A 26,360-nucleotide genomic window follows, 5' to 3' on the forward strand; every position below is an offset into this window, starting at 1 on the left:
TGGCACTGTGTAAAGCATCTGTTGTTTAAAATCTTAGTCTAAAACCTACCTGTACTGTTCAGATATTCGTTACTTTAGAGTCTGCATCTATAAGTAGAAGATTTGATTGCTGGACAAGTCCTATGGAGATTACCCACAAAACTATCCACTACTTGTGAGCAAAGATGAATTGGAATGTTGTGGCTGCAGGCCACAGCTAAGCACATAATTTTCAGTTCTGTTTGGGTTTATTTCATTCAGATCAGTGTTTGTATGACCCATGATAACGTGGGTTTTTTTTCATTAATAGGTGATTAGGCAATATATTGCAAGGAATTGAATACTTTTAGAGAAAGAGTATTTGTTTGTTGTAATGATTGATTTATTTGAAGTTTTTCCAGTTTTCAAAACTTGGGGCAGAGAGGTATTTTAATGTTTGGTCCTCTCTTGCTTTTATGCAGATACTGATACAGTGATATTCAAATAAATATTCTGAAGTTGTCTTGTGTTGTTTTTAAGTGCTTCTTTTTTTTATTTTTTTTTTTTAAACAACAGGTCAACACGGATGGATTGGTTCTAAGAGGGTGGTATAACTGTCTGACTTTAGCAATTTATGGCTCAGTTGACAGGGTAATAAGTCATGAGAGAGAGTCACCTCCACCACCCCCACCTCCGCCACCACCTCCCCAGCAACAGCCTGGTTTGAAAAGAAACCCGAAACATGGTAAGCCTTATTGAGAAGACAGATTTTTATTTTTTTTTTTTGAATTAACATTATAGTATCCCATCTGAAAAAAAACTCAATTCTTTAACATTTTAGAATTCAGCGGCTTTATTTTTCTGGCTTTATGTCTTTGTTCTTTAGTTTTGTGTTTTCTTTTAGATTTGTATTGAATGTTTTAAGTAGATTCTTATTTTTTTTGAGAGTGGCTTACCTGATCAATTGTTAATTACTTAGAATGGTCAGAATGCAGGTTAATTTGTGTGAACTCATTAAAATTTAGATTATTGAAATCTTAAAAAAAAGTGATTAGAATAGTATTAAAATCATAACAAGAAAACTTCACAGTCATAATTAACTTTCCTTTTGTGACTTATGTGTAAAATACATCACAGAAGAGTGTTTGCTTTGCATCGGTGTTAGAATGGCCATGAATAGGATCCGTGAATAGGTTTCTGTTTCAATTTTGGGTTTAGTTTTAAAACTAGAACTGTCCTGTTCAAGATACTTTAAAAAAAAATTTTACATTTTAATCAACTGTTTTTTACAACACAGAGTATTTGAATTTTGCACCCCAACAGCGGTAACTCAGATATTATTGATAGAGTTACAGTATTGCTAATGTCAAAGCCAAAAATGGCAATTACCCATGGCAATTTTAAGCCAGTATTATATTAAAAGACCATCAGTGTTAATAAGCTTGCTTAGTGATGTAGTTCTTGTTTCTATCAAAAGTGACTTCATAAAACTGCCTCGCATGCTGCAGATGCAGAATACAGATTAAATAACAGCTGGGAAATTAAGGTGTTCCTAGTCAAAAGTAGTACTGAAAAACTAAGATTTCCTGCTTCTATTCCTGTGATTCCATTAAATGCAAGTTTTTATTTTCACAATAAATATAGTTGATGGAGAGAAGGAAGACCAGTTCAATGGCAGCCCTCCGAGACCACAACCTAGGGGACCAAGGACACCTCCAGGCCCTCCTCCTCCTGATGACGATGAGGATGAACCAATGCCAGTGTCAGGTAGGATGAAGAAAGGCTGTGTTTTATCTGCTGCACATCACTGCTTAGTGGAGGCAGAATTCTGCGTTTGTGCTCGATATGATGTTTCCTGTCTACTGTTACTCCTGCTGCACAGATGGGAAAGGGATTTGAAAGAAAAATTGTTGGCTATAAGTTGTATAAATTTAAAAGTTAGACTTGAGAATATCAGCAGTTGACTAATACACTGCTTGAACATGCTGCTCATATTTTGTTGACTCTGGTATTCATTGTCCTTCTCAATCCCTCTGAAGCATCTGCCAAGTTCTCTCTTCTCTGTATAGGTTAAAAGTGCCAAGAACTCTCTGTATTTCTTTATATAGTCTTAATGAACTAAGTGATTGTTGCTTGTGTTCAGTCTAATCACGTGAAGATTTTCCTCAAGATGCGCTTTTTATTTCCACTATGCTCAATGCAAAATTCTAAAACATACATGTTGCTGTAAAAGACAGCAAAAAATGTTTCTATAAATACATTAGCAACAAAAGGAGGGCTAAGGAGAATCTCCACCCTTTATTGAATGTAGGGGGAAACATTGTGACAAAGGATGAGGAAAAGGCCAAGGTACTTAATGCCAACTTTGCCTCAGTCTTTAATAGTAAGACCAGTTGTTCGCTGGGTACCGAGCCCCCCTGAGCTGGAAGACAGGGATGGGGAGCAGAATGAAGCCCCCGCAGTTCGATGAGAAATGGTCAGCGACCTGCTGCTCCACTTAGACACACAGAAGTCTATGGGGCCAGGTGGGTCCACTCAGGGTACTGAGGGAGCTGGCGGAAGTACTCAGCCAGCCACTTTCCATCATTTATCAGCAGTCCTGGCTAAGTGGGGAGGTCCCAGCTGACTGGAGGTTAGCAAGTGTGATACCCATCCACAAGAAGGGCCAGAAAGAGGATCTGGGGAACTACAGGGCTGTCAGACTAAGTTCAGTACCGGGGAAGGTTTATCAATCATCCTGAGCACCGTCACATGGCATGTACAGGACAACCAGGTCATCTGGCCCAGCCAGCATGGGGTTATGAAAGGCAGGTCCTGCCTGATTAACCTGAACTCCTTCTATGACAATGTGTCCTACTTGGTGGATGAGAGAGAGGCTGTGGTGGATGTTTAACTAGACTTCAGTAAAGCATTTGACAGAGTTTCCCACAGCATTCTCCTGGAGGAACTAGCTGCTTGTGGCTTGGAGAGGTTTACTCTACACTGGATAAAAAACTGGCTGGATGACTGGGTCCAAAGAGTGCTGGTGAATGGAGTTACATCCAGCTGGTGGCTGGTCACAAGTGCGGTCCCCCAAGGCTCAGTACTGGGTGCAGTCCTGTTTAATATCTTTACTGACAATCTGGACGAGGGGATCGAGGGCACCCTCAGTGAGCTGGCAGGTGACACCAAGCTTAGAGGGAGTGTTGCTCTGCTGTTGGGCAGGAGGCTCTGCAGAGGGATCTGGGCAGGCTGGACCGATGGGCCGAGCCCAGTTGTAGGAGGTTCAACCAGGCTCAGTGCCGGGCCCTGCCCTTGGGTCACAGCAGCCCCAGGCAGCGCTGCAGGCTGGGGCAGAGCGGCTGGGAAGCTGCCTGGGGGAGAAGGGCCTGGGGGAGCTGGCTGACGGCCGGCTGGGCATGAGCCAGCAGTGTGCCCGGGGGGGCAAGGGGGCCCACAGCATCCTGGCCTGTATCAGAAACTGTGTGGCCAGCAGGACCAGGGCAGTGATCGTCCCCCTGCACTGGGCACTGGTGAGGCCGCCCCTCGAATCCGGGGTTCAGGTTTGGGCCCGTCACTGCAAGAGGGACGTTGAGGTGCTGGAGCGTGTCCAGAGAAGGGCAACGGAGCCGGTGAAGGGTCTGGAGCACAGGTCTTGTGAGGAGCGGCTGAGGGAGCTGGGGGTGTTTAGTCTGGAGAGGAGGAGGCTCAGGGGAGACCTTATCGCTCTCTACAGCTGCCTGAGAGGAGGCTGTAGGCAGGTGGGGGTTGGTCTCTTCTCCCAGATAACAAGTGACAGTACAAGAGGAAATGGCCTCAAGTTACACCAGAGGAGGTTTAGATTGGATATTAGGAGAAATTTCTTCACAGAAGTGGTGGTTAATCATTGGAACAGTGTGCTGCAGTCACCATCCCAGGAGGTGTTTAAAAGATGTGTAGACACAGTGCTTAGGAACATGCTTTAGTGGTAGACTTGGCAGTGATGGTTGGACTTCATCTTAAAGGTCTTTTCCAACCTAAATGATTCTATGATTCTGTATTATTGATTATTTGTTTTCAGAGACGTAGTCTTACTTCTTAAACTTTGTCTGTATTTTTAGTGGTTGGGGAAAAAGAAGATGATGTTGACCATAGGGAGGATTACTTTGAGCCCATTTCTCCTGATCGAACATCCATTCATCAAGAAAGCCAATATTCTGATGATGGAGAAGTGGAGGAAGATCAACCAGAAGAAGGAGAAGATGAAGATGATGTGGATGTTGAGGAGGAGGAGGAGGATGATGATGATGATGATGATGATGAGCATACAGTAGAGAGCATTGCTGATGAGGAAGAGGAAGAGGAGGAGGAAGATGAAGATGATGAAGAGGGTGAAGAGGAGGAAGAAGGTGAAGGTAAGTGAAGTTGTAAAAAGTTAACAAAAAAAAATCAGGTTTATGAAATGTTGATGGCAGTATGATTGTGCTGACAAGGTGTGAAGAGAACTGGGTCTTTTTCCCTTGGTCATTGCACCATTGCCCGCTTATTTATGGTTCTGACATCTCTCAGCGACAGTATTTTGCTGTGGAATATTTATATATATATAAAATATAATAATAGAGGAATATAGATACAGCTTTTATAGGTGAGAATGAACATTCAGTCTTGTTGCCTATTCTGTTTAAAAATGTCGGGAAGTGGCGAAAGAAATTTCTTAACTTAAAAATCAAGTAAGGTTGGTTAAGTAATAAAAGTCAGTAGACATCTTCTTGTATTACTTAAAGTTCCCACCCATGCCTATGCAAAGGGTCAGACTAGAAGTTTTATTACTTTTTGTTTTTTTTTTTTTGAGAAGGTTCTCTGCAGTTATTAACTAGTTTATTCATGACCAATTTTGTTTCATAACTGAATCTTTATCTTTTTAGGAGATGACGGATATGAGCAGATTTCAAGTGATGAAGATGGAATTGCTGATCTGGAACGTGAAACATTTAAGTATCCAAGCTTTGATATTGAATATACTCCTGAGGATCTGGCATCTGTGCCTCCTGTGACGTACGAACCTTTTGAAAGGGAGCTTGGACCTCTTCTATACTTCAGCTGCCCTTACAAGACTGTATTTGAAAACGAAGTTGGTAAAATAAAGGACCAAGATCCAGAAAAAGAGAATTCAGGGGCAGTGGAAGCCTCAGTTAAATTAACTGAACTGTTGGAATTATATCAAGAGGAAAGGGGTGCAAAGTGGGTCACTGCATTAGAAGAAGTTCCAAGTTTAATAGTAAAAGGATTGAGCTACCTGCAGGTGAAAGACACAAAGCAAGACTATATTACCCAGCTAGTAGACTGGACCCTGCAAGCTTTAAACCTTCAGGTAGCTCTCAAACAGCCCATTGCTTTGAATGTCCGACAGCTCAAAGCTGGGACAAAATTGGTATCATCGTTAGGAGAATGTGGGACTCAAGGAATAACAGCACTCTTGCAGGCAGGAGTTATTAACGTGTTATTTGAACTGTTGTTTGCAGATCATGTGTCATCCTCCCTTAAACTTAATGCTTTTAAAGCTTTGGATAGTGTTATTAGTATGACTGAGGGAATGGAAATGTTTCTAAGAGGTGGTGTAGATGTACATGAAAAAAGTGGTTATCAGAAACTCCTGGAACTCATACTGTTAGATCAGACTGTGAGAGTAGTTACTGCTGGTTCTGCAATTCTCCAGAAATGTCACTTCTATGAGATTCTGTCAGATATTAAAAAGGCAGTTGATCAGTTAGCAGAGAACACTCCTCCTCTTCCCAATCACACAGAGCCAGAACAGGACCAGGAATTGGCAGGACTTGAAAGAACCAACCAAGAATATGAGAATGATGTGGAGGCTCCTATGGACATGGATCATCTTTTGGAATCTTCTAATATAAGTGAAGGAGAGATGGAAAAACTTGTTAGTCTTCTTGAAGAAATCTTCCATTTGATGGAAACTGCTCCTCATACAATGATTCAGCCACCTGTGAAATCTTTCCCAACCATGGCACGCATTACAGGCCCTCCAGAGAGGGATGATCCTTACCCTGTCCTGTTTAGGTATGGCAGTTGCAAGTTCCTATTTCCTTCAGCTTGATGTAGATATTTTTCAGGGGTGACCTTGACTAACACTTTTCTAGATGTTTCACTACTTACTTTATTAGAGGCTTCTAGATTGTGCTCATAAAGTCTGAGACAGTTTGATAGTTAATGTACCTGTTATTTTGTTGGCTTTCAATGTAACTTAGCATGCATATAATGAGAGGTTAACTCCTTGTTATTACTGGTACCAGGCTAGCACATCAGTGGCATTCATAGATCCTAGTTGCTGTACAAGTTCATATTTAAAAATTATTATATAGAGAGAGTGTTTTCCATTTGTCATCTTGGAACATGTGTACATGTATGGATAAAACAAGTCTGGAATACTGCTGTCTGTATGCTGAGGTGGCAAGATACAAGCCAGCCCCGGCTGGAAGTCCTGCAGTTGTGTCAGTGTAGCTCACTGTTTCCCAGCATAGGTTGAGGGGTTGAGGCCCTGCCTGCTTTAAAGGATCCCATGGGTTATTTCTTTTAGCAAACTTCTCTCCGGAAAGTATTATTGTAAATTCTAACAGGTTTCTTTGATAGTAGATGTGTAGGTCATGGCTGAATAGAAGTATCTACATGAAAAGAGTTTTCAGATCACCTCTTACATAAGCTATAATGACTATAATCTCTTAGCACACTTCAAACATTTAATGCAGCATCGATGATGATTCAGATACAGCAAATGTAATAAAATATAAAGTGTCATTTTGGTTGTAGATAAGGTGAGGTTGGTGGGGTTTTTTTTGAGATCAGAACTTTAGGAATTTATTTCCTATAAATGTTACAGCAATTATGTTTTGTAAGATTAAAATTTTGTACTACATAATTAGTTCTTATTTCTCATAGTCTGCAGAGCAGTAAGTACTGAAGCTAAGAGTCATGTAACTTTCTGTCATGTTATTCTGCAGTGTTGACAGATGATTGTAGTATTACTGATTATTTTCCTGTTTGTGGTTTTTTTTTCAGGTATCTTCATAGTCACCATTTCTTGGAATGCATTACTTTGCTACTTTCTATTCCAGTGACAGGTGCACATCCAGGTGTGCTTCAAGCTATACGAGATATTTTGCGTTTCCTGGCACAGTCACAGAAGGGTCTTCTTTTCTTTATTTCCGAGTACGAAGCAACAAACTTGTTGATTAGAGCACTTTGTCAGTTTTCTGATCCGGATCAAGAGGAAGGTCTCCAATCAGACAGTGCCAACGAGGATACTTTTGCCCTGTGGCTCCTGCATTCAACACAGACGTTACAGTGCATTTCGGAATTATTCTGCCACTTTCAGCGGTGCACAGCCAGTGAGGAGACTGACCATTCAGATCTTCTAGGAACACTTCACAACCTTTACTTGATTACCTTTAACCCTGTGGGAAGATCTGCTGTGGCTCATGTATTCAGTCTGGAGAAAAATCTCCAGAGTCTTATTACTTTAATGGAGTACTATTCCAAAGAAGCTTTAGGGTAATTTGTGCATTTATTTATATCCTTTATGTTTTCACAGTTTAAAAGTATTTATCTTTTATAAATAATTCAGTAAATCTAAAATATGTTTTCCTTTTAGATTACCTTGTTTTTATTTAAAAACAAAGCAAGCAAGTAACTAGGCAGTTTTCATTCAAGCATAAAATTTGCCTGTGAAACAAGCGAAAGATTTGACTGGGGGAATTGGATACTATACACTTCTCTGGGTGGCAGTCTCTCAGTTCCTCAAGTTCCTATAAGTGTTAAAACCATTATTTTCTCTGGACAGGCAGTTTTACTACTTTAGGTAGCAGTGCTTTTAAAACAAAGTTGTGGAGAAAGATTTGTGTGCTGCTTGACTTGTTCATCTTTTGTGGATGCTGAAATAAGTATGAAGCCAATGTAAAAGGAAGCTTTCACTTTTCAAAAAACAGGAGAAAATGGTTAGAGGATTTCTTGTTGTTGATAATTAATTGGGGCAATCCTTGGTGAAGGTAAAAGGTCTGTAGGTAGATTTTTAGGGCTGAACGAATGAAAATCTAACAGCCAGCCAGTTGTATTGGATGAGATCTAAAGAAAATCCTTGTTGTTGTTTCAGAGACTCAAAGTCTAAGAAGTCAGTTGCTTATAATTATGCCTGCATCCTTGTTTTGCTGGTGGTTCAGTCTTCCAGTGATGTCCAGATGCTGGAGCAGCACTCGGCGCCTTTGCTGAAGCTTTGTAAAGCAGATGAAAATAACACCAAATTGCAAGGTACAGTATGTGTCATTATCAGCTGAATTGTTTGAATGTATAGAAGAAACCTTTTATATGTGGGTAATTGGTGCTTCATGATCATCTGGTGTGGGTGATGTATATAAATGACATTTGTTTTCCAGCTGCATCGGATTAGTTGAGCCACTGAGATAATGTGGGTTTTTTCTGTTAATGAGAGTTAAATAGGAAATTCTTTACAGTTAAATTATTTTTCAAGTAATATTAACTACCATGAATTTTGGGTGATGACAGGAAGTTTGAAATTATTTCTGTGTTGAAAAAAGGAGAGCAAATTTTAGTAAAAATGGATCAACTTGTCAGTGAGCTGACTTTATTTTTGTTGTTCCCTTTAGTGATGTCTTTATATACTTACAGGGTCTTTATATACTAATAAATACTCATGGGACTGTTTTTTGGCACCTAGGCCAACTGGCATGAAATAGCCCATGTTACCCTGCTACTAAATCTTTTGACCTTCAAACCGTGTCTTGGTGTGTTTTCCCTGGTTTGTGTTGACTCAGATCAGGCCCAGGTCATTTGGAAAAAGCCTGCTAGGGACCATTCTGACACCTGAATGTTGAACATCTGATGTCCAGACTTGGGCTCTGCCCTGCTTAACTGACTCATATAGACATACCAATAATTTATTCCAAAACTTAAATGCACTGAAAGAAATCAGAATTCTTCAAAGTTTTAGTTTAATTACCTCCTCTGCCATGCTTTTATTTCTTTGCTCCTCAGCTGATCATCAGTTTCATGAGAAGCACAGCTAGTTTATAAAATCAGATCATGAAATCAGTCTGAAAATAGTTGTCAATTCATACCCAGTCAACCTTTGAACCTTCACATTCTTTTAAATATTTTCAGGATCAATAGGTTTTCAAACTTTAAATCTCTTGTCCTCAAAAATTGGGACTCTTAGGTTATTCTGGACTAAGAGAGAGACTGTTAATCTGTAAGGACTTCCAGAGAGAGTGTGTGTTACTGGTGCAGAGGCTGGCTCCATGCAGGCATTTCATAGGAGTTCTGTACATTAAGGGGAATGTGTTTTGGCCCTTGCTCTTGATGGCCTTTTCTTTAGGTGACAGTGAGACTCTTAGAGTCTTTTATTTGTAATTAAACATTTTACAATACAGATAATAAGTTGAAAATTATTTGATTGTTTGGGTTAACTTGAGCTAGATTTTGTCTGTCTACATGAGGTGTATTGCCTGTTCTGAACTCTGATTTTTGTTGATGCTTTTCAGCTGGCTACAGCTGCAATGTACGCCTCAGAACTTTCAAACTTGGCCTTAGTACCTGTTGTGTTATTTAAGTACATTTGTACTAAAAAAAGTTTTATGTTCATGAGTGACATAAATGCCAAAATGTCAAGTTCCTTGATTTACTGTTTTGTTTTATTTTCTCACAGAGCTCAGCAAGTGGCTTGAACCTTTGAAAAATCTTAGATTTGAAATAAATTGTATTCCAAATCTCATTGAGTATATCAAACAGGTTAGTAAAGTACAGATAGATGCTATCTTTTAGTTGTGCTTCATAAGCTTAGACCTTTTGTAGTTTGATATTTTGTCTTGGGTATGCACTAACATATGAGATTTTAAAATATATACTGTTAGTCAAAATAGATGTTTTTGTTAAAGCGTATGATCTAGACCAGTTCGTGTAATTAGTGATATTTATTGAAACGAAATCTTAAAGTAACTACATGATGCAAATATCCAACTATTTAAATCTTTTAGCTTTCCATAAAACCACAATGCCAGCATTGACCCTCCATTTTTTTTTTTTTTTTTTTTTTTGCTTCTGCTGTATTTGTGCCTCCTTTTTGAAAGGTGGAATAATTGAACTTAAATTTTGTGAAATATTTACAGTAACTAAATACCGAATTTGAATACTAAGCTAGTGATATACTGATGGTAATGTCCTTCCTTATAATATGGGTTCTTTTTTTTGTTTGTTTGTTTCCTGTAAAGAATATTGACAGTTTGATGACCCCAGATGGAGTTGGTCTTCCTACTGCACTTCGAGTTCTTTGTCACGTTGCGTGTCCGCCCCCTCTGGTAGAAGGTATGGTTGATACATTTCTACTACTTAACATAGAAATCTTTGTTTTCTACTTAAGCATGTCTAAAGTGTAACTGTGATCACCCAGGAGAAATTAGACATATGTTATTTCTTTTCCATACAGGTCAGCAGAAGGACCTTAAATGGAATCTTGCAGTTATTCAGCTCTTTTCTTCTGAGGGAATGGACACCTTCATCCGGGTATTACAGAAGCTGAACAGCATACTTATTCAGCCTTGGCGACTCCATGTCAACATGGGCACCACACTTCACAGAGTCACTACTATTTCTATGGCTCGCTGTACACTTACTCTCCTTAAAACAATGCTAACAGAACTCCTGAGGGGTGGATCTTTTGAATTCAAGGACATGCGTGTTCCATCAGCACTTGTTTCTTTGCACATGCTGCTGTGTTCTATTCCTCTCTCAGGCCGCTTAGATAGTGACGAACAAAAAATTCAGAATGACATTGTTGATATCTTACTGACTTTTACACAAGGTGTTAATGAAAAGCTTACCATTTCTGAGGAAACTTTGGCGAACAATACTTGGTCTTTAATGCTGAAGGAAGTTCTCTCTTCAATTCTGAGAATTCCCGAAGGCTTTTTTTCTGGACTTATACTGCTTTCAGAGTTGTTGCCTCTTCCGCTGCCCATGCAGACAACTCAGGTATAATTTAAATTTATTTAGTTTTTAAAGAATTTTAATTCTGTATAACCCTTAGACCATTTTTTTAGTTGTGGAAAAAACAGCTATGTGAAAGAATTAAAGTTTCTGTAAAGCAATTGTATTCATAAAGATTCTTTGAAGATACATCTTTGTCATCAGAAACAAAATCGTTATTTTTTGGAGCATCTTTTTAGATTAGCAGTTTTATGTTGTTGTTTTGTTCCTTGTGAAATTTTCTAGACTCCCATTCAATTACTAGAATGATTGGCTATGTAGCCTTTGAATTTAACCCTGAATGCCAAACTCTTGGTATGTTAAGACTTGTCTTTCTTTTGGCATGGCTCTTGTATTTGTTATCTTTGAGTAAACATAAAAGGTGTGTGGCAACCCGTGGTCCTGAAGGAATGCCTAATTTGCTGGAATCGTGCCCTACCATTCAGTGATAGTAATGAAAATGGCGCTCCATGTTTTTGAGGACAGTATTAGAACTTATTCTTTATTTATACTTTGTGATAGAATTCAGGTTTTATCATAAAAGTTGAAAGGGAAGATCTCTTGTCCTTCTGTTCCTGCAGGTAATTGAACCGCACGATATTTCAGTGGCACTCAACACCAGGAAGCTGTGGAGTATGCATCTTCACGTTCAGGCCAAACTGATACAAGAGATCGTTCGATCTTTCTCCGGTTCATCTTGCCAGCCTATTCAGCATATGTTGAGACGTATTTGTGTGCAGTTGTGTGACTTGGCTTCACCCACAGCTCTTCTTATCATGAGGACTGTATTGGATCTGATTGTAGAAGACCTACAAAGGTATCTTTATTTCCTATTGCAAGAATTTCTTTAATGAACTGTTAAATTCACCTTGGTTCTGTGCAGTAGATTTAGCAGGAGGAAAATACTTTGAGAAATATTACTTATCCGTTATGAACTCCTATGAATTCTCAGTGCAATGCTGTATAATCTGTCCTGATAATGCTTAATGTTGCCAAGGAGCCATCTCATACTTTTAAATTTGCATGTAGACAGTTCCACATTGTATGCTTATGGTAAGTATTTTAAGAAGATTTTCTTCAGGCTGTCCCTGCTAAGCCTTTTGTCATTTGTGAAGTGCTTCTAAAAGACCTATCTTCTATAAATAAGAAAAGTACGCCAGTAAAGTTTGCTATACTGGGATTTGCATATTAACAGCAAAATGTGTAGTTGTTTGTAAGCTGGAGGAAATTGAATACTACAAATTCAGAGGGTTTTGAAACAATGAGTACTATTTTTTTAAAAGTGTGATTATCCACATAGAATTGGATATTGTTTGTGTAAAAGCATATTTATCTGTGTACAATGAGATTCCCTGTAGTATGTTGAATGCATAGCAGATTAATTTATGATGCAACCAGAAGTCATTTAGTGAAGGCTGAGCAGTTTTCAAAAAGTAAATGAAACCCTAAGTTTAAGTGTGTAAACTAGGTGTTTTTTAAAAAAATGCAGAATTATTAGTCCTGTAATGGTTGTTTTAATAGTTTTTTAGATCACTGTAAATGGCTTTTTCAAACTGCATTGATACCCTTTCAGCAACGCAGAAGATAAAGAGAAACAGTACACTGGACAGACCACTCGATTGCTTGCTTTATTGGATGCCCTGGCTTCACACAAAGCTTGTAAATTGGCTATTTTGCATCTTATCAGTGGAACTACTAAAGGTGATGAAAAGTATGCAGAGGTTTTCCAGGAGCTCTTGGCTTTAATGCGATCAGCTGGGGACAATGTCAGTCATCAACAATGTGCTGAATATGTAACTTCCCTTTTGCAGTCCCTCTGTGATCAGGTATTTTCTATTTTTAATGCATAAGTGTTGATAATTGTAGGAGACAAATTATATGAGGTAGTTTCTTAAGTGACTGCTTTTTTCCAAAAGAAAAAAGAAAATCCACATTGTTAAAACAGAAAGAAAAAATATGGATGGAGAATGTGTATGCTTGGCTGCTTTGGCAGACTTGCTGTCTTGTTGCTCTTGAATGTAAATCCTTTAATTTTATGCTATCTCTTTTGGATGATGTGCATTATTCTGGTAGCTTATTAGAGACCAAAACCTGAATGGCACAAAGAACGACTGTCCCCTCAGCTGAGAGGGATGCCATTTTTCCCTGTGGGCCACTGGCAAAACTTGAGTTGTCACTGTTCACTTCTTACCTAGTTGAAAAAATTAGTATCTCTTAGTTGCCTAAATGAAACCTCTTTAAAACGTATTCCAAATATAAAGATACGTAAGATATTCTGCTACCATGAAACTCCATTTTAAAAAAGACAACCCACAAGTTACTAGAGAAAGGTAAGAAATGTTATCTGAAAATTGATTCACAGACTAGCCCCAGTAGTTTCCATTAGTTGCATGCATCGATTTGCATGTCATTATTTGCCTTACTAGTTGCATGTATTTATTTGCTTTAGTGCTTACCCATTTCTTCAAAAGGCATTTGAGCATTGTTGGTCAGTAGAGATTAATGAGCCATTTGGATATAAGCAAGAGCTCTTTGCCCATGCACGTCCCTTCTGAAAGCCAGTCTTGTTTTATTTTATGTAAAATATGGAGGGGGCAGTAGACCTTAAACTTCCTGGGTGGTGGTTGCAGCCTCTTACTTTTTCATAGAACCACGGAATCATAGAATATCTCAAGTTGAAGGCGACCTGTGAGGATTATTGAGTACAACTCCCAGTGCCTCACAGGACTACCTAAAACTAAACTACATGACTAAGAGTGTCATCCAAATGCGCCCTGAACTCTGACAGGCTTGGTGCTGTGACCACTTCCCTGGGGAGCCTGTTCCTGTGACCAACCACCCTCTCGGTGAAGAACCTTTCCCTAATGTCCGACCTGAACTTCCACTGATGGTTCATTCCATTTCCTCGTGTCCTATTGCTGGTCACCAGAGAGAGATCGGCACCTGCCCCCCTTGAGGAAGTTGTAGGCTGTGATGTGGTCACCCCTCAGCCTTCTCTTCTCCAAGCTGAACAAACCAAGAGACCTCAGCTGCTCCTCGTATCTTGATGAATGTTTTGAAATCAAGGGACAGTTTGGCTATGTAGGCAAGAAATTGTGTGCATATTGTCCAATGACTGTTTGGCTTTTAGTTGTGGCTCTGCTATCACATTTCACCTGTTGAAGCTTTTATGTTTTTAAGAATTAATTTGGTTCTGTTAAGGGTTACAAACCATTATTGAAAAGGATACTCTAGATTACTATTTTACTGGTCAACTGGAATAAGATGACCAAGGGGTAGTGAAAGAACCTGGTGCTTCTGAGTTAATGTATGGTTTATACTTACTGCTGGTATACAGAATGCATTTTTCACTATGTGTATGACTTTTTTAATAGGATATTGCACTCATTTTACCAAGTTCATCAGAAGGCTCTGTGTCTGAATTAGAGCAGCTTTCCAACTCCTTACCAAGCAAAGAGCTGATGCCCTTAATTTGTGACTGTCTGATGGAAACATTAACTAATTCTGAGAGCAGTTATAATTGTCTGCTGACCTGTATCCGAACAATGATGTTCCTTACAGAGCATGACTATGGCTTCTATCACTTAAAGAGGTATGGTATTTTAAGATGTCACTGACAACTTGAAATTATTTAAAAATTTTTGTAGTGTGAAATTATTTGCTCCTCATCTAGTAGGAAATACTGAGGATAAGGCACCTGAACTTTCATTTCTCTCTGGGGCTTCAGTGTGTCAGTCAGTATTTTGGTCGCACTTCACTTGAGATTTTACCTCTGAATCATTTCTGCAGTATGCACACAGGAACACTTTCCTTCAAGAAACAAAGCATTGGAAAAAGTTTTGTACACTCCGTTTCTCCACTCCAAGACTGGAGGATAGAATGAGGTGTAGTGCTTGTGTCTTTCCCTCTTGAGTCACTTAGTAGTTAGAGCTTTCATCTGGGACATTGGAGAGCCATCTGTCATTCCCTCTATTTTGGGGGGATTCTGTTTGCCTTTCCACAGAGTGTTCTGACCTCCAGGCAATTAAAGCTTTTGAAATGAAGATATATTTTTCTTAAATTACTTCTGTTGACTCCACTCCTTTTTTAATAGAATATATACATGTATTGAACAGTACTGTGGTGTTTGGCACTTAATTCCTTGTCCTGTATTTGGACCTGTCTGTCCACTGAAGGTGAGGTGCAGAGAGGCAAGAAACTTGTGAGGTTCCCAAAGAGAAAATGGTAGTACCTGGAGCCTTGTCAATAAAAGGTCGCTCAAAACGCTCCTCTAAGCAGTGCTACAGAACTCTGCCGCTCAGACTGCAAGAAGCTACAGCCCACAGTGAAAAATAAGCAGGTTAAAGATGCTGTTTCTATGTTCTCATACATCTAGCTGTCAGCTTCAGTGCGCAGCCTTGGTATTTCTGTGTTGATGATGACCTTTTCCACTTGTTTCTGCAGCTAGGTATCATGGGATGCAGTAAAATGTAACGGCAAGCATGAGCCTCCTTTATACACACGGCCCCTTGTGCAAGCAAATGTTTCAGTACTCCTATCCCTTTATTGCCAAAGATGAAAATGTAATTTCTTGCAGGCTTTAGAGGTATAGTTGTAGTATGTATAGCTGTCTGTGTGCAGTCTGAAATATCTGCAGACAACACTGGTGAGAATAACAGTCTAGTACAGAGACCATAATGAATCTCCAGCTTTGTAATAAAAACTCAGCTTGATAATTGTAAAATTTACCAAAATTATTTTGCATATCTGTTATTTTCTTTTAAATTGCAGTGGAATGGTCACAGTGTATGCGCTAACAAAGTATTTTCTCTCTTTTCGTTATGAAAACAGCTCTCTAAGAAAACACAGCAGTGCTCTGTACACTGTATTAAAGCGAGTAATAACTAGTTTTAGCAAAGACACAGGTGAACTGGCCTCTTCTTTTTTGGATTTTATGCGGCAGATTCTAAACTCTGATACGCTGGTAAGTGAATGTGTATTGAATACTATAGACAAACTCAGCAGCTTTTCTCTGAAATATGCAATGTGAGATGTGCAGGAACAATTATTTCAGAAAGCAATTGACTATGGAGATTGCTGTGTAAGGCTTTTCCATCAGTAGTGTAGTGTTAGTGCCATCTTTAGTTTTTACTGAAAGCTGGGTAGAATATACATTTTTAGTAAATAAGAGTGTTTTTCAGTAGGAAGAATGGCATATTGATTCATACTGATTTCCTAAGTGAATAGCATGCTGTTGTGTCCAGGTTTAAGATTCATGGCATCCTGTCAGTTGCTGTATTGATACATAGTATAGAAAGGAATCTAAAATATTTGTTAATTCTCTGTTGCTAATCTCAGTTTATGTAGGAAAGGATTGCATTCATCTTGATGCAGCATCTAAACTTGCCTACTGAAGTGTACTTGATTTAAAAGCATACTAAGTAAAATACTTTAATAAAGAGATTACTCTTTGTTTTGCTAGATTTGCTGTACTGTATGTTTGAATTCTAAGGCATTTTCAGTCCAGAAGTATAATGAATATTTATGTGTGCTTATTTCCCGCTTGTCAAATATTTCAGGGATGTTGTGGAGATGATGGAAGCCTTATGGAAGCAGATGGATCTCATCCAGGCAGAACGCTGGGTCTGACTACTGCAGAGTTAAAACATCTTCTGCAGAGCAAAGAAGAAACCCCTGAAAACCTGCTGCTTGATCTGGAGAAACATGTTATGGTAAAGAATTTAAATAAGTTGATGTCGTGGTTTTGTATTATCTGAATGTGTTTTTAAAACAATATAGATTATCCCTCCTTGACAAGAAAGGTGCACAATTCTGTGGCATACCTTGTGAAACTGGTAATGGCTGTTGCCATTGTTTTAATACTGATACCTAAAATCACCTATTCAGATGCAGGATGGATTCTGACTTTGTTTGTATTGTGGTGATGCTAAGGAGTTTCAGGCAGGGTTGGGATCCCCTTGGGCTGACAGTGTTTGCCCACCGTAAAAGCACAGGCAGCTAACTGTGTTGAAAGGCAGCAAATGCATACAACAGAGAGCACCGGATTGTTAATGTAATAAGCAACAGGAACCACTGCTTAGCAGTGTCTTGATGTTACTGGTGACCTGTTACAAGTGGAATATCCAGGAGTCTGGTATTGTTGATGTTTTCATTGGAGACCTGAACAGTAGATACACCTTCGGTGAATTTGTGAATGACAGTAAGTTGGGAGAGTGACTAATGTGACCAACATCAAAGCCTCAATCCAGAGAGTCCTCAATAAGCTTTTTAGGATTGATCTAGCAGAAAGCTTAGAATCATGGGATTATTTAGGTTGGAAAAGACCTTTAAGATCATAAAGTCCAGCCGTTAACCCAGGACTGTCAAGTTCATCACTAAACCATGACCTTAAGCACTGCATCTATGTGTTTTGGGTTTTTTTAAACACCTCCAAGGGTGGTGATCCCACCACTTCCCTCGGCAGCCTGTTCCAATGTTTGACCACTGTTTCTGTGAAGAAATTTCTCCTAATATCCAATCTAAACCTCCTCTGGTGTAACTTGAGGGCATTTCCTCTTGTCCTGTTGCTTGTTACTTGGGAGAAGAGACTGATCCCCACCTGCCTACAGCCTCCTCTCAGGCAGCTGTAGAGAGCAACAAGGTCTCCCCTGGGCCTCCTCCTCTCCAGACTAAACACCCCCAGCTCCCTCAGCCGCTCCTCACAAGACCTGTGCTCTAGACCCTTCACCAGCTCCGTTGCCCTTCTCTGGACACGCTCCAGCACCTCAACGTCCCTCTTGCAGTGACGGGCCCAAACCTGAACCCAGGATTCGAGGGGGGGCCTCACCAGTGCCGAGTGCAGGGGGACGATCACCGCCCTGGTCTTGCTGGCCACACTGTTTCTGATACAGGCCAGGATGCTGTGGGCCCCCTTGCCCCCCCCGGGCACACTGCTGGCTCATGCCCAGCCGGCCGTCAGCCAGCTCCCCCAGGCCCTTTTCCCCCAGGCAGCTTCCCAGCCGCTCTGCCCCAGCCTGCAGCGCTGCCTGGGGCTGCTGTGACCCAAGGGCAGGGCCCGGCACTGAGCCTGGTTGAACCTCCTACAACTGGGCTCGGCCCATTGGTCCAGCCTGCCCAGATCCCTCTGCAGAGCCTCCTGCCCAACAGCAGAGCAACACTCTCCCAGCTGCCCACCCCCCACTCCCCTGCCCCAGCTTGGTTGTCATCTGCAGACACTGAGCTTGTGTGGCTCATTAGGAAAAATGCAGAGTTCTGCAGTGGGAGAAGGATAATGCTATGCCTTGATGTGGGCTGGGCTGAAAAGGGCCAGCTGGGTGTTAGACTGAACATGAGCCAACAATGCATGGTCACTACAAATGGCCAGACTGTTCCAAGCTTTCCTGGAAGGAGCATGGTCAGCAAATCAAGGGACCTTAACTGTCTGCCTCCATGGAATGCTGGTGAGCATTCATGTGGATTGCTGCCTTCACCTTTGGCCAGCTTAGTCCTCTCAGCAATTCTGGAGAGATCTAGGGAAACTGGAGAGCATTCTATCAAGGTGGTGGAAGCACATATGGTGTAGAGAGAGAGAGAGAGAGAGGAGGAGGAAGCTGGGCTTGTTCAGCCTGGTGAAGAGGCTTAAGGGTCTCTCTGAGCTATTTACAGCTGTTTGGGGGATAGTAACAAAGGTGGCAGAATCAAAACTCCTTTTGGTAATTCTAGATGATAAAACAAGGGGCAGTGGGCCCTAAATTGTGGCTTCAGAAGTTCAGGTTGACATCGGCGGGGCATGAGGGGGGAATCACTGAGAGAGCTGCAGCACTGGAACAGGTTGCTCAGAGTGGCTGTGGGCTCTTGTCGTTGGAGTTTTAGATGTGGCTGGATAGTTATGGCTGATTTGATCTGACTTTGATAATTGTCCTGCTTCAAGCAGGGGGGGATTAGACTAGAGGACATGCAGAATTCAATGCATCCAATGTTTTTATGAAACTAATCACAAACTTCAATAATCAAATCTAGTTCTGCATAACTGATGGCAGCTGTGCAGTAGGTGGCTAATTTAGAAGAATCCATAGAACAGCTGCTCCACAGTCTGTTGGTCACAAATGCCTTTCCAGTGCTGTACTCCCACCTGTCCCTTCCCTGGCTGCCTACATCTGCGGTGAAAGATCAAAAGCCACAACTGTGCTGAAGGAGAAGTATCAGACACTTAGGATGTTGGAATGCTCTAGCAGAGAGCTTATTAACTAAAACCTGAGGTGCTGCCTTCTTTGGGACTGTTTTATAGAGGTTATTGCATCAACTGGAAATGAAGACTAGAATGTGCATGTGGTGACATGGTTTGTTTTATAGCATGCTGAGGAACTCTGCTGTTTGTGTACTCGGGTGTCTTTTAAGTTTCGCTCTTCGTGGATGGATAGACTGTTTTGTGTAGTAATACACCCCCCCATTTATTTTTTTTTTTAGTTAACAAAAGCTTATTTCCTTCTCTGAGGAGGGGAAAAAGTTCTGACTTGTGCTGTGTTGACTTAGGATCGTTCTAAGGAAGATGACAGCCTTGAATCCTTACTGGACAACATTGTCGGAGTGAGGCAGATGTTGGAATCGGCGGGTGATTCTAGTCCGCTGAGTGACCATGATGTAGAGCCTATTCTTTCTGCACCAGACTCTCTTCAGAATTTGTTTAACAACAGGTAAAATGATTGAATGTGTGAGCATACTACTTGTGATTTACTTACGTAAATGCAATACTTTATGCAAGAGTATATTACAAACAGAACCTAAACAGCACTGTTATCACTACTACCTACTAGTCCCAATGTATTTAATTTCACGCAGGTGTCAGTGGTAAGGCAGCAACATTCACCCTGGGTTCTGTAATGCTGCATATGCTTGCAGTTGCCTGTGGTTCGTAACCGCATAGGTGTTTGGCTTTGTTTTGTTGCAGGACTACGTATGTGTTGGCAGACGTGATGGATGACCAGCTGAAGTCCATGTGGTTTTCACCCTTTCAGGCGGAAGAAATAGACACTGACCTGGATATGGTAAAAGGCTTCATGAACGTAACTGAAGTGGACTTAAAAATGAGGGTTAACCTGAGCTAGTATCACCAGAAATTCATATGGCCAAACGGTTTGTTTTCATAGAATCACAGAACGGTTTGGGTTGGAAGAGACAGAGGTCATCTAGCTCCCAACCTGCCTGCCACGGGCAGGGACACCTTCCACCAGACCAGGCTGCCCAAAGCCCCATCCAGCCTGGCCTGGAGCACTTCCAGGGATGGGGCATCCACAGCTGCTCTGGGCAACCCCTGCCAGGGGCTCACTGTTTTCCTAAGCTCACCCTTGTAAATTGACGCAGATCTAGGGGTTGGCATTTGTTCACAGTTGTTATCAAACGCCTTCAGGTTCACTTGGAAGCATCCACAAAATCAGCAGCTTCTCTAATGCAGAAGTCCTCTCCTTTAGAGGAACAGTTGTTGTGTCAGTCCTAACCTGCTTTTGCATTTCTGCTGGGGCATTTCAGCAGTCTGTGTTAAACATAGACAAAGAATGTGACTTATTTTCTTTTCCTTGCTTGTCTGCTGTCATTGCAGTAATATCCAAAGCCTCACAGCTACACTTTTAAAAAAATCTTTGGTGGGTCAAAAATGGAAAAAATGGCAGTAGTACACAAAACTACTTCCACAGAAACTTTTCACAGTATTTGAAACTTGATTTTTATAATCTAAACTTTAAATGTAATTGTGAAAAACATACAATAACATTCTTTTTTCAGACTAAGCAAATGGCAGTATCTTAACTTCTTATGTGAGAAATAATCAGTTTCTGTTGACATCATTGCCTTAATTCTTTCTTAGTTATGCTCTTTTTTTTTAAATTTACATGTGAAGGTGCTTGTGTTTTAATTTCTTAAGCAAAACCAAAGCTGTTGATTCCTGTATAAAAGCAGCATTAATAAATTTATAGGGACTGTAGCTAAAGGAAAAAGAGTGCTTCACTGTAGATCATTTGATGACAAGACAGGTGTTCATACCTGAAGGCTGTGCCCTTGACTTTGTTGAGGTTCAGAAACATCAAGACAATTTTGCTGCAGTTTGGCTGCTTTTTTGTTTTGTTACTGCTGGTTTTTGTGTTGAGCCACACTACTGCATTAAAAGGTAGAGGATGGAGACTTTTTGCTTTAGTGTAAGGACTCCAGCTGAATCTCATCCATCCTGGTGCAGCATATTTTCTTTCTTCAGAGGTGTTAGTGATTGTTGTGGTAAAACTAAACTCTGTCTTTGCAGGTAAAAGTTGACTTAATTGAACTGTCAGAAAAGGGCTGCAGTGATTTTGACTTGCAAGCTGAATTGGAGAGGTCATTTTTGTCAGAACCATCATCTCCTGGACGCACAAAAACCACAAAAGGGTTCAAACTCGGCAAGCACAAGCACGAGACCTTCATAACTTCAAGGTAAGATGAGTTTAAGGAGCAAACAGTGTGTTCAGCGCTGATCTGTATATTCTCAAAATGTGAAATACCTTTCAAATTGCATCTCCCATATGGAGAAAGTTTGACCTTCAGTATGAATACATTTTTACATTAACTAAATAAATCATGGTTTGTCATGACAGTGGAAAATCTGAGTACATAGAACCTGCGAAGAGGGCCCATGTTGTGCCACCACCAAGAGGAAGAGGCAGAGGAGGATTTGGACAGGGAATTCGACCACATGATATCTTCCGTCAGAGGAAACAGAATACGAGCAGGCCACCCTCCATGCACGTGGATGATTTTGTTGCTGCTGAGAGCAAAGAAGTGGTTGCTCCAGATGGGATACCACCAGCCAAAAGGCCACCAAAAGTGTCACAGAAGATTTCTTCACGTGGTGGGTTCTCAGGGAATCGTGGAGGACGAGGAGCTTTTCACAGTCAGAACAGGTTCTTTACACCACCTGCATCAAAAGGTATGTTGTCTCCTGTATTAGAATGAGTAAATTAATACTAAAAATCCTTCAGTAATACTAACTCAACTTAATAGTAGTTAATTATCCCTGGTGTGAGATGTTCATGAAGCAGTGTTGTTGGAATAAATTGTTTAGCACTGGAAAAGGTCTGCTTGAGTGCTGTGGGATTGAAACAAGGCTGTGAGTGCCTGTGTTGCCTCTCTCCCCCTGTCTTTTAGAGAATGAGTTACTTGTCTTCTTGTAGCAACTGTTGGAGTGCTTCGGGGATGCAGTCCGAACAATAAAAAGCCCACTCTAACACTTGTGACACGGTAGTTCCTGAAATCAAGCATCACAATACATCTCTGGGTTTAAGTGAGGCTTTTGAATTAAAAGGATGGAAGATCCTGACAAGAATAAGATACGATTTTCAGTGAACATGGAGATTCTAGCTATGGGTGTTAAACTTCTTTCATACGTAGACAAGGCTGCACTCCATTTCCTTCCCTCCCATAACTGGGGCAAGTCCTTGCACAGTAGAAACAGAAAATACTTCCATTTAGTAAAGTTTTATAAATACCAGGATTTACTTTACCACAAAACCTTAAAATACAGGAGTCTGTCTTAATACACTAGATAATGTGAATTCCTTTAAACTTGGGTTCATTTCTGAAAAATAGGTTTTTCTCCCTGATTCTGTGTGTAATACAGTAACTTGTAGACTTTTGAGTTAGAACACCGAGGGTATGCTGATGCAGAGTAGCTTATCTCTTTGAATTATGTAAATATTATGCTTACCACCCTAAGTATTGTGAAGATTGAAATGAGGAAAAAAAAAAAAAAAAAGCGCGATGTTTGCTCAACAGTGTGTGGGTTTTTCTCTCCCTATCTAGGAAATTACAGTCGTCGTGAAGGTGCTCGAGGTTCAAGTTGGAGTGCACAGAGTACACCCAGGGGAACCTACAATGACAGTAGAGGTGGTCAGAGCAATTTTAACAGGGGTCCACTGCCACCACTGAGACCATTAAGTTCCGCAGGTACATGGTATTCATATGGGCATCGAACTATAGAAAATTCCTTGAATTTCATTTTTGCTTTACAAATGAAACCATGCAAGGATGCTGCAGACACCTTGAAATTCAGCAAATGTTTTAAGCATATATGAACAGTTGTCACTGAGACTGTGTCAAATACATGCTTTGACTGTGTCAAATACGAACTGCCCTGTAATCCATAAAACTTGCTGAATTGAACACTTGATCACAGAATCTTAATTTTGCATTCAGATTTTTGCAATTCAGTTGTCTTCGTACCTACATGGTAATTATAGAGCCAGTCAAGGCAAAAATGCTTGCCTAAAAGAAAAGTGAAAATTAAAAGGAGCAAACAGACCTTGTTTGTGTCTCATCTTGTTTTTGTTTCTTATGCTTTCACAGCAGCTACTACGCCTAGGGCTTTTTTTTTTTTTTTTTTTTTTTTCCAACTGAGTATACTTTTCTTTGCTTTAAGGCTACCGACCGAGTCCTCGCGATCGTGCTTCCAGAGGCCGAGGAGGAATTGGACCGTCTTGGACAAGTGCTAATAGTAGTAGCAGTGGTGGCTCAAGAGGAAAGTTTGTTAGTGGAGGCAGTGGAAGAGGTCGTCATGTACGTTCCTTCACACGATAAAATGAGACCTAATGGAACAGCCCAACCACGCGGACTTCTGTGAAGATGAGAAAGCAAGCAGCGGCACTAAAGGACCAATTCAGAGTTAACTGGTATCTGGAGGACACCAAGAGAATATTTTTGTCTGAAGAAAAGTTTTTGTTTGATACAAGACTTGACATTTCAATAAAATCCAAGACTTTTTGTGTACAATTGTAAATTTTTTGTTCCTTTTGAAAGAATGTTTTTTGTGGACTTCAGTACACAATACTCAGTAAAGAACCTCTTTGAGTTAAGACTTGAAGGACTTCTTAAAATATTCATTGTGCCAAAAGAAAGGTACAGGTGTTCTGTGTGTGACTTATTGCAAGAAAATTACAAAAATATATATGTAAGGCAATTTTAGTTTTCTCTCTCAGGTTTAGAGTCATTAGATTTTTTTATTTTTTTTTTTAGCCAGTCTGAGTTAAATGAATGAGGTCCATCTGACAGCAGTTGAAGTAGCAAGTGATACAAGACTGACTGAAATTAATCTGTGAAAGAATACAAATTATGTGTAATTTATGTAGGGTTTGTTGTCTTATCTTTTGTAATGTGATTAGACACTTAAGATCCCACACCTGTGAAAATTAGTAGAACATCTGTCATTGACTTCAGGGAGAGTAAGATAATGTTCTAGCGTTTACTTTACAACTCCAGCTCCTGGGTTAGGAGTACAAGAGTTCCTTCACTGGAACCCAGAGTATGTGTTGAAGTTTGAAGGCAGGGTACCAGTACCCTTAGAGAGCCTGGAGTTAATTAGTTGCTTGCCTCTCTGCTGACTTTCATAGTTGAGGAGAGGGCTGAGAGACAGATGTATAAACTGAACCACCTGGTGAAGCAGTAATGCTAGATCTTCCCCTTGAGTAGATGGTTTGGATTTTTGTCTCTGTGATTGGACTGAGATAGAGTGCAAAAAGAAGAATTTTGAGAAGCAGGAGTTCACAAAGAAAGGTTACCCCTAGACTGAACTCTAAAAATTTTCCTATTAAATTCAGCGATTGAAGTAAGCTTTTTACACATTTGCATTCCTTTGGGCTCCACGGCATTTCATAGAATTAACTGATTCTCAATAGCCTGTTGCATTTTTGGGTAGGGTGAGGAGTGGTAGCCTTTCCTAAAGGCCATGTACAATTTTTACAAATGAGCTCCACTGTCAGATTTACTTGAGCTTGATATTCAGTTATGCTTTAGTCTCTTGACATTACAAAAGTGCTATAAAGGGGTTTTTGTCTACTTGGATAAGGCCCAGCTGAAATGGTCTTATTTTATGTAATCTTAACTTACTTTGGACAGCTCATCTGCCTAGACTCATAAACTTAAAGAGCCTATTTTTAAGTGTTTATGAAGTATGATAATACTTCTAAATTACATTTATTTTTTTTTTTAGCTTTATGTTGCCTGGCTAAATGAAGTAGGTTTTTATTTGAACCACAGAAGGCCCCTGTTACGTGTACTTTCTCTGTGGGGAGACCGGGACAGTGTCCCACTGTCTGAGAGGTGATTAGTTTGCACAAAGTAATTGATGCAACCTATGAAAGTGACAAACTTCTGTTAATTGCCTGGGTGCGGTTAAAAGGAATAGTATCGGTTCACAAAGGCGTGTGTTTCAACATTGGTGAAAATAACACGAACAAGGAATTAGATTGGAAGCCAAACAGTTTTCTGAATGTTAAAATAACAGGAAGATGTAATTTTACCATAATTTTACCAATAATGTAATTGTAATGACTAAAATGGGTGGAGGTCTCATAGGCATTACAGGTATTAATGCTATTTTTTTAAGGAGCACTGCATAAATATTTTTGAAGCTGACTAGTTTCTTTAGACTGTGTGTTTAAGGTCGTTTTATTTTTTTAGAAACTGTACTGTGTTGGAAGCTAGCAGGGATATGAATCATTTGTTTTCTGTCAGGGAATTTGAAATGAAAAGTAAAGTGTCAAGCATGGAATAAATATGTAAATATTCAGTACTGGTTCTTGAAACTTTAAAATATATGGCATGTCACACTAGGCATTTTCAAAACTAGGAGGAAATAAAGGGTTGGTTAAATTGTTTGATGTATGGAAGCTCTGTAAATTTAGTTAAATGTATGCTACTTCTTTTCAGGTTTCTCATGTTTGAGTTTTTAAATGATTTAGTTCTGTGACGCTTCAATGCAAAGTGGTTCCTTTCTTGGATAAATTCAACTTGAAATAATGCTGATTAAAACTTGGAGTTAGTTGGCTTGCTTTTTTAAACTGGATTCCTATCATGAGTAAACAACACTTGAAGCATTAAGTTTTGCTTTTTACACTCTGCCCAAAAAGGACTTTTCAAGTTTTGTTTCCTGACTGGAGCATCAGAACACTGGAAGTGGCTAATGCCGAACACTGTTTAGTGAATGATACGCTTACCTCATGAGCGAAACAGCGGGGAGGAGTAAGGCAGAACGCATCCACAGTGTAACACAGTTCTCCCTCCTCCAGCCCTGTTGTTGCATACGTTTCTGTGCGTGTGCACCAGCGTGCAGCAAGAGAAGGAGACGGTCTGAGCAGAGCAAAGGCTGCGCCTCCGGCTGAGATGTGTGAGAGCTGCCCTGGCTTGGTGAATGTCCCCGTTAATGGACAGGCAAATGCACAGGTTGCGTATGTGGTAAGGTGAGACAAGTTGTGTGCGCCTCGCTTCCGAAATCTTTTCATGGAGTCTGTTATTCTGTGTATTCTGTACTGGCTGAAGGGCAGGTGCGGATGGTTAGGCTTCAGCAGATGAACGGTTCTGTGCTGCGCCCTCAGGCTTTCGGCCTTCCTCTCCTGCTGGGTGAC

At 40.3% G+C, this 26,360-nt stretch overlaps 1 protein-coding gene across 1 annotated transcript in view; it reads left to right on the top strand.

Moving 5' to 3' along the window:
* The window catches only part of VIRMA (vir like m6A methyltransferase associated), a 28,448-nt gene extending 2,671 nt beyond the window's left edge, over positions 1 to 25,777 (top strand). Inside the window, exons 5-24 of the mRNA XM_037381858.1 lie at positions 535 to 703; positions 1,603 to 1,725; positions 4,038 to 4,331; positions 4,842 to 5,994; positions 6,991 to 7,482; positions 8,081 to 8,235; positions 9,650 to 9,732; positions 10,212 to 10,305; positions 10,427 to 10,971; positions 11,547 to 11,782; positions 12,539 to 12,791; positions 14,340 to 14,557; positions 15,796 to 15,928; positions 16,524 to 16,676; positions 19,477 to 19,637; positions 19,892 to 19,988; positions 21,233 to 21,399; positions 21,561 to 21,892; positions 22,765 to 22,908; positions 23,381 to 25,777. Coding sequence (XP_037237755.1) covers positions 535 to 703; positions 1,603 to 1,725; positions 4,038 to 4,331; positions 4,842 to 5,994; positions 6,991 to 7,482; positions 8,081 to 8,235; positions 9,650 to 9,732; positions 10,212 to 10,305; positions 10,427 to 10,971; positions 11,547 to 11,782; positions 12,539 to 12,791; positions 14,340 to 14,557; positions 15,796 to 15,928; positions 16,524 to 16,676; positions 19,477 to 19,637; positions 19,892 to 19,988; positions 21,233 to 21,399; positions 21,561 to 21,892; positions 22,765 to 22,908; positions 23,381 to 23,538 — 5,160 coding nt within the window. The 3' untranslated portion in view covers positions 23,539 to 25,777. The remainder of the gene's footprint in view (positions 1 to 534; positions 704 to 1,602; positions 1,726 to 4,037; positions 4,332 to 4,841; positions 5,995 to 6,990; positions 7,483 to 8,080; positions 8,236 to 9,649; positions 9,733 to 10,211; positions 10,306 to 10,426; positions 10,972 to 11,546; positions 11,783 to 12,538; positions 12,792 to 14,339; positions 14,558 to 15,795; positions 15,929 to 16,523; positions 16,677 to 19,476; positions 19,638 to 19,891; positions 19,989 to 21,232; positions 21,400 to 21,560; positions 21,893 to 22,764; positions 22,909 to 23,380) is intronic.
* The last annotated feature ends 583 nt before the right edge of the window (positions 25,778 to 26,360 follow it).

Source organism: Falco rusticolus, chromosome 3, assembly GCF_015220075.1.
Source record: "Falco rusticolus isolate bFalRus1 chromosome 3, bFalRus1.pri, whole genome shotgun sequence".
Taxonomy (NCBI): Eukaryota; Metazoa; Chordata; class Aves; order Falconiformes; family Falconidae; genus Falco; species Falco rusticolus.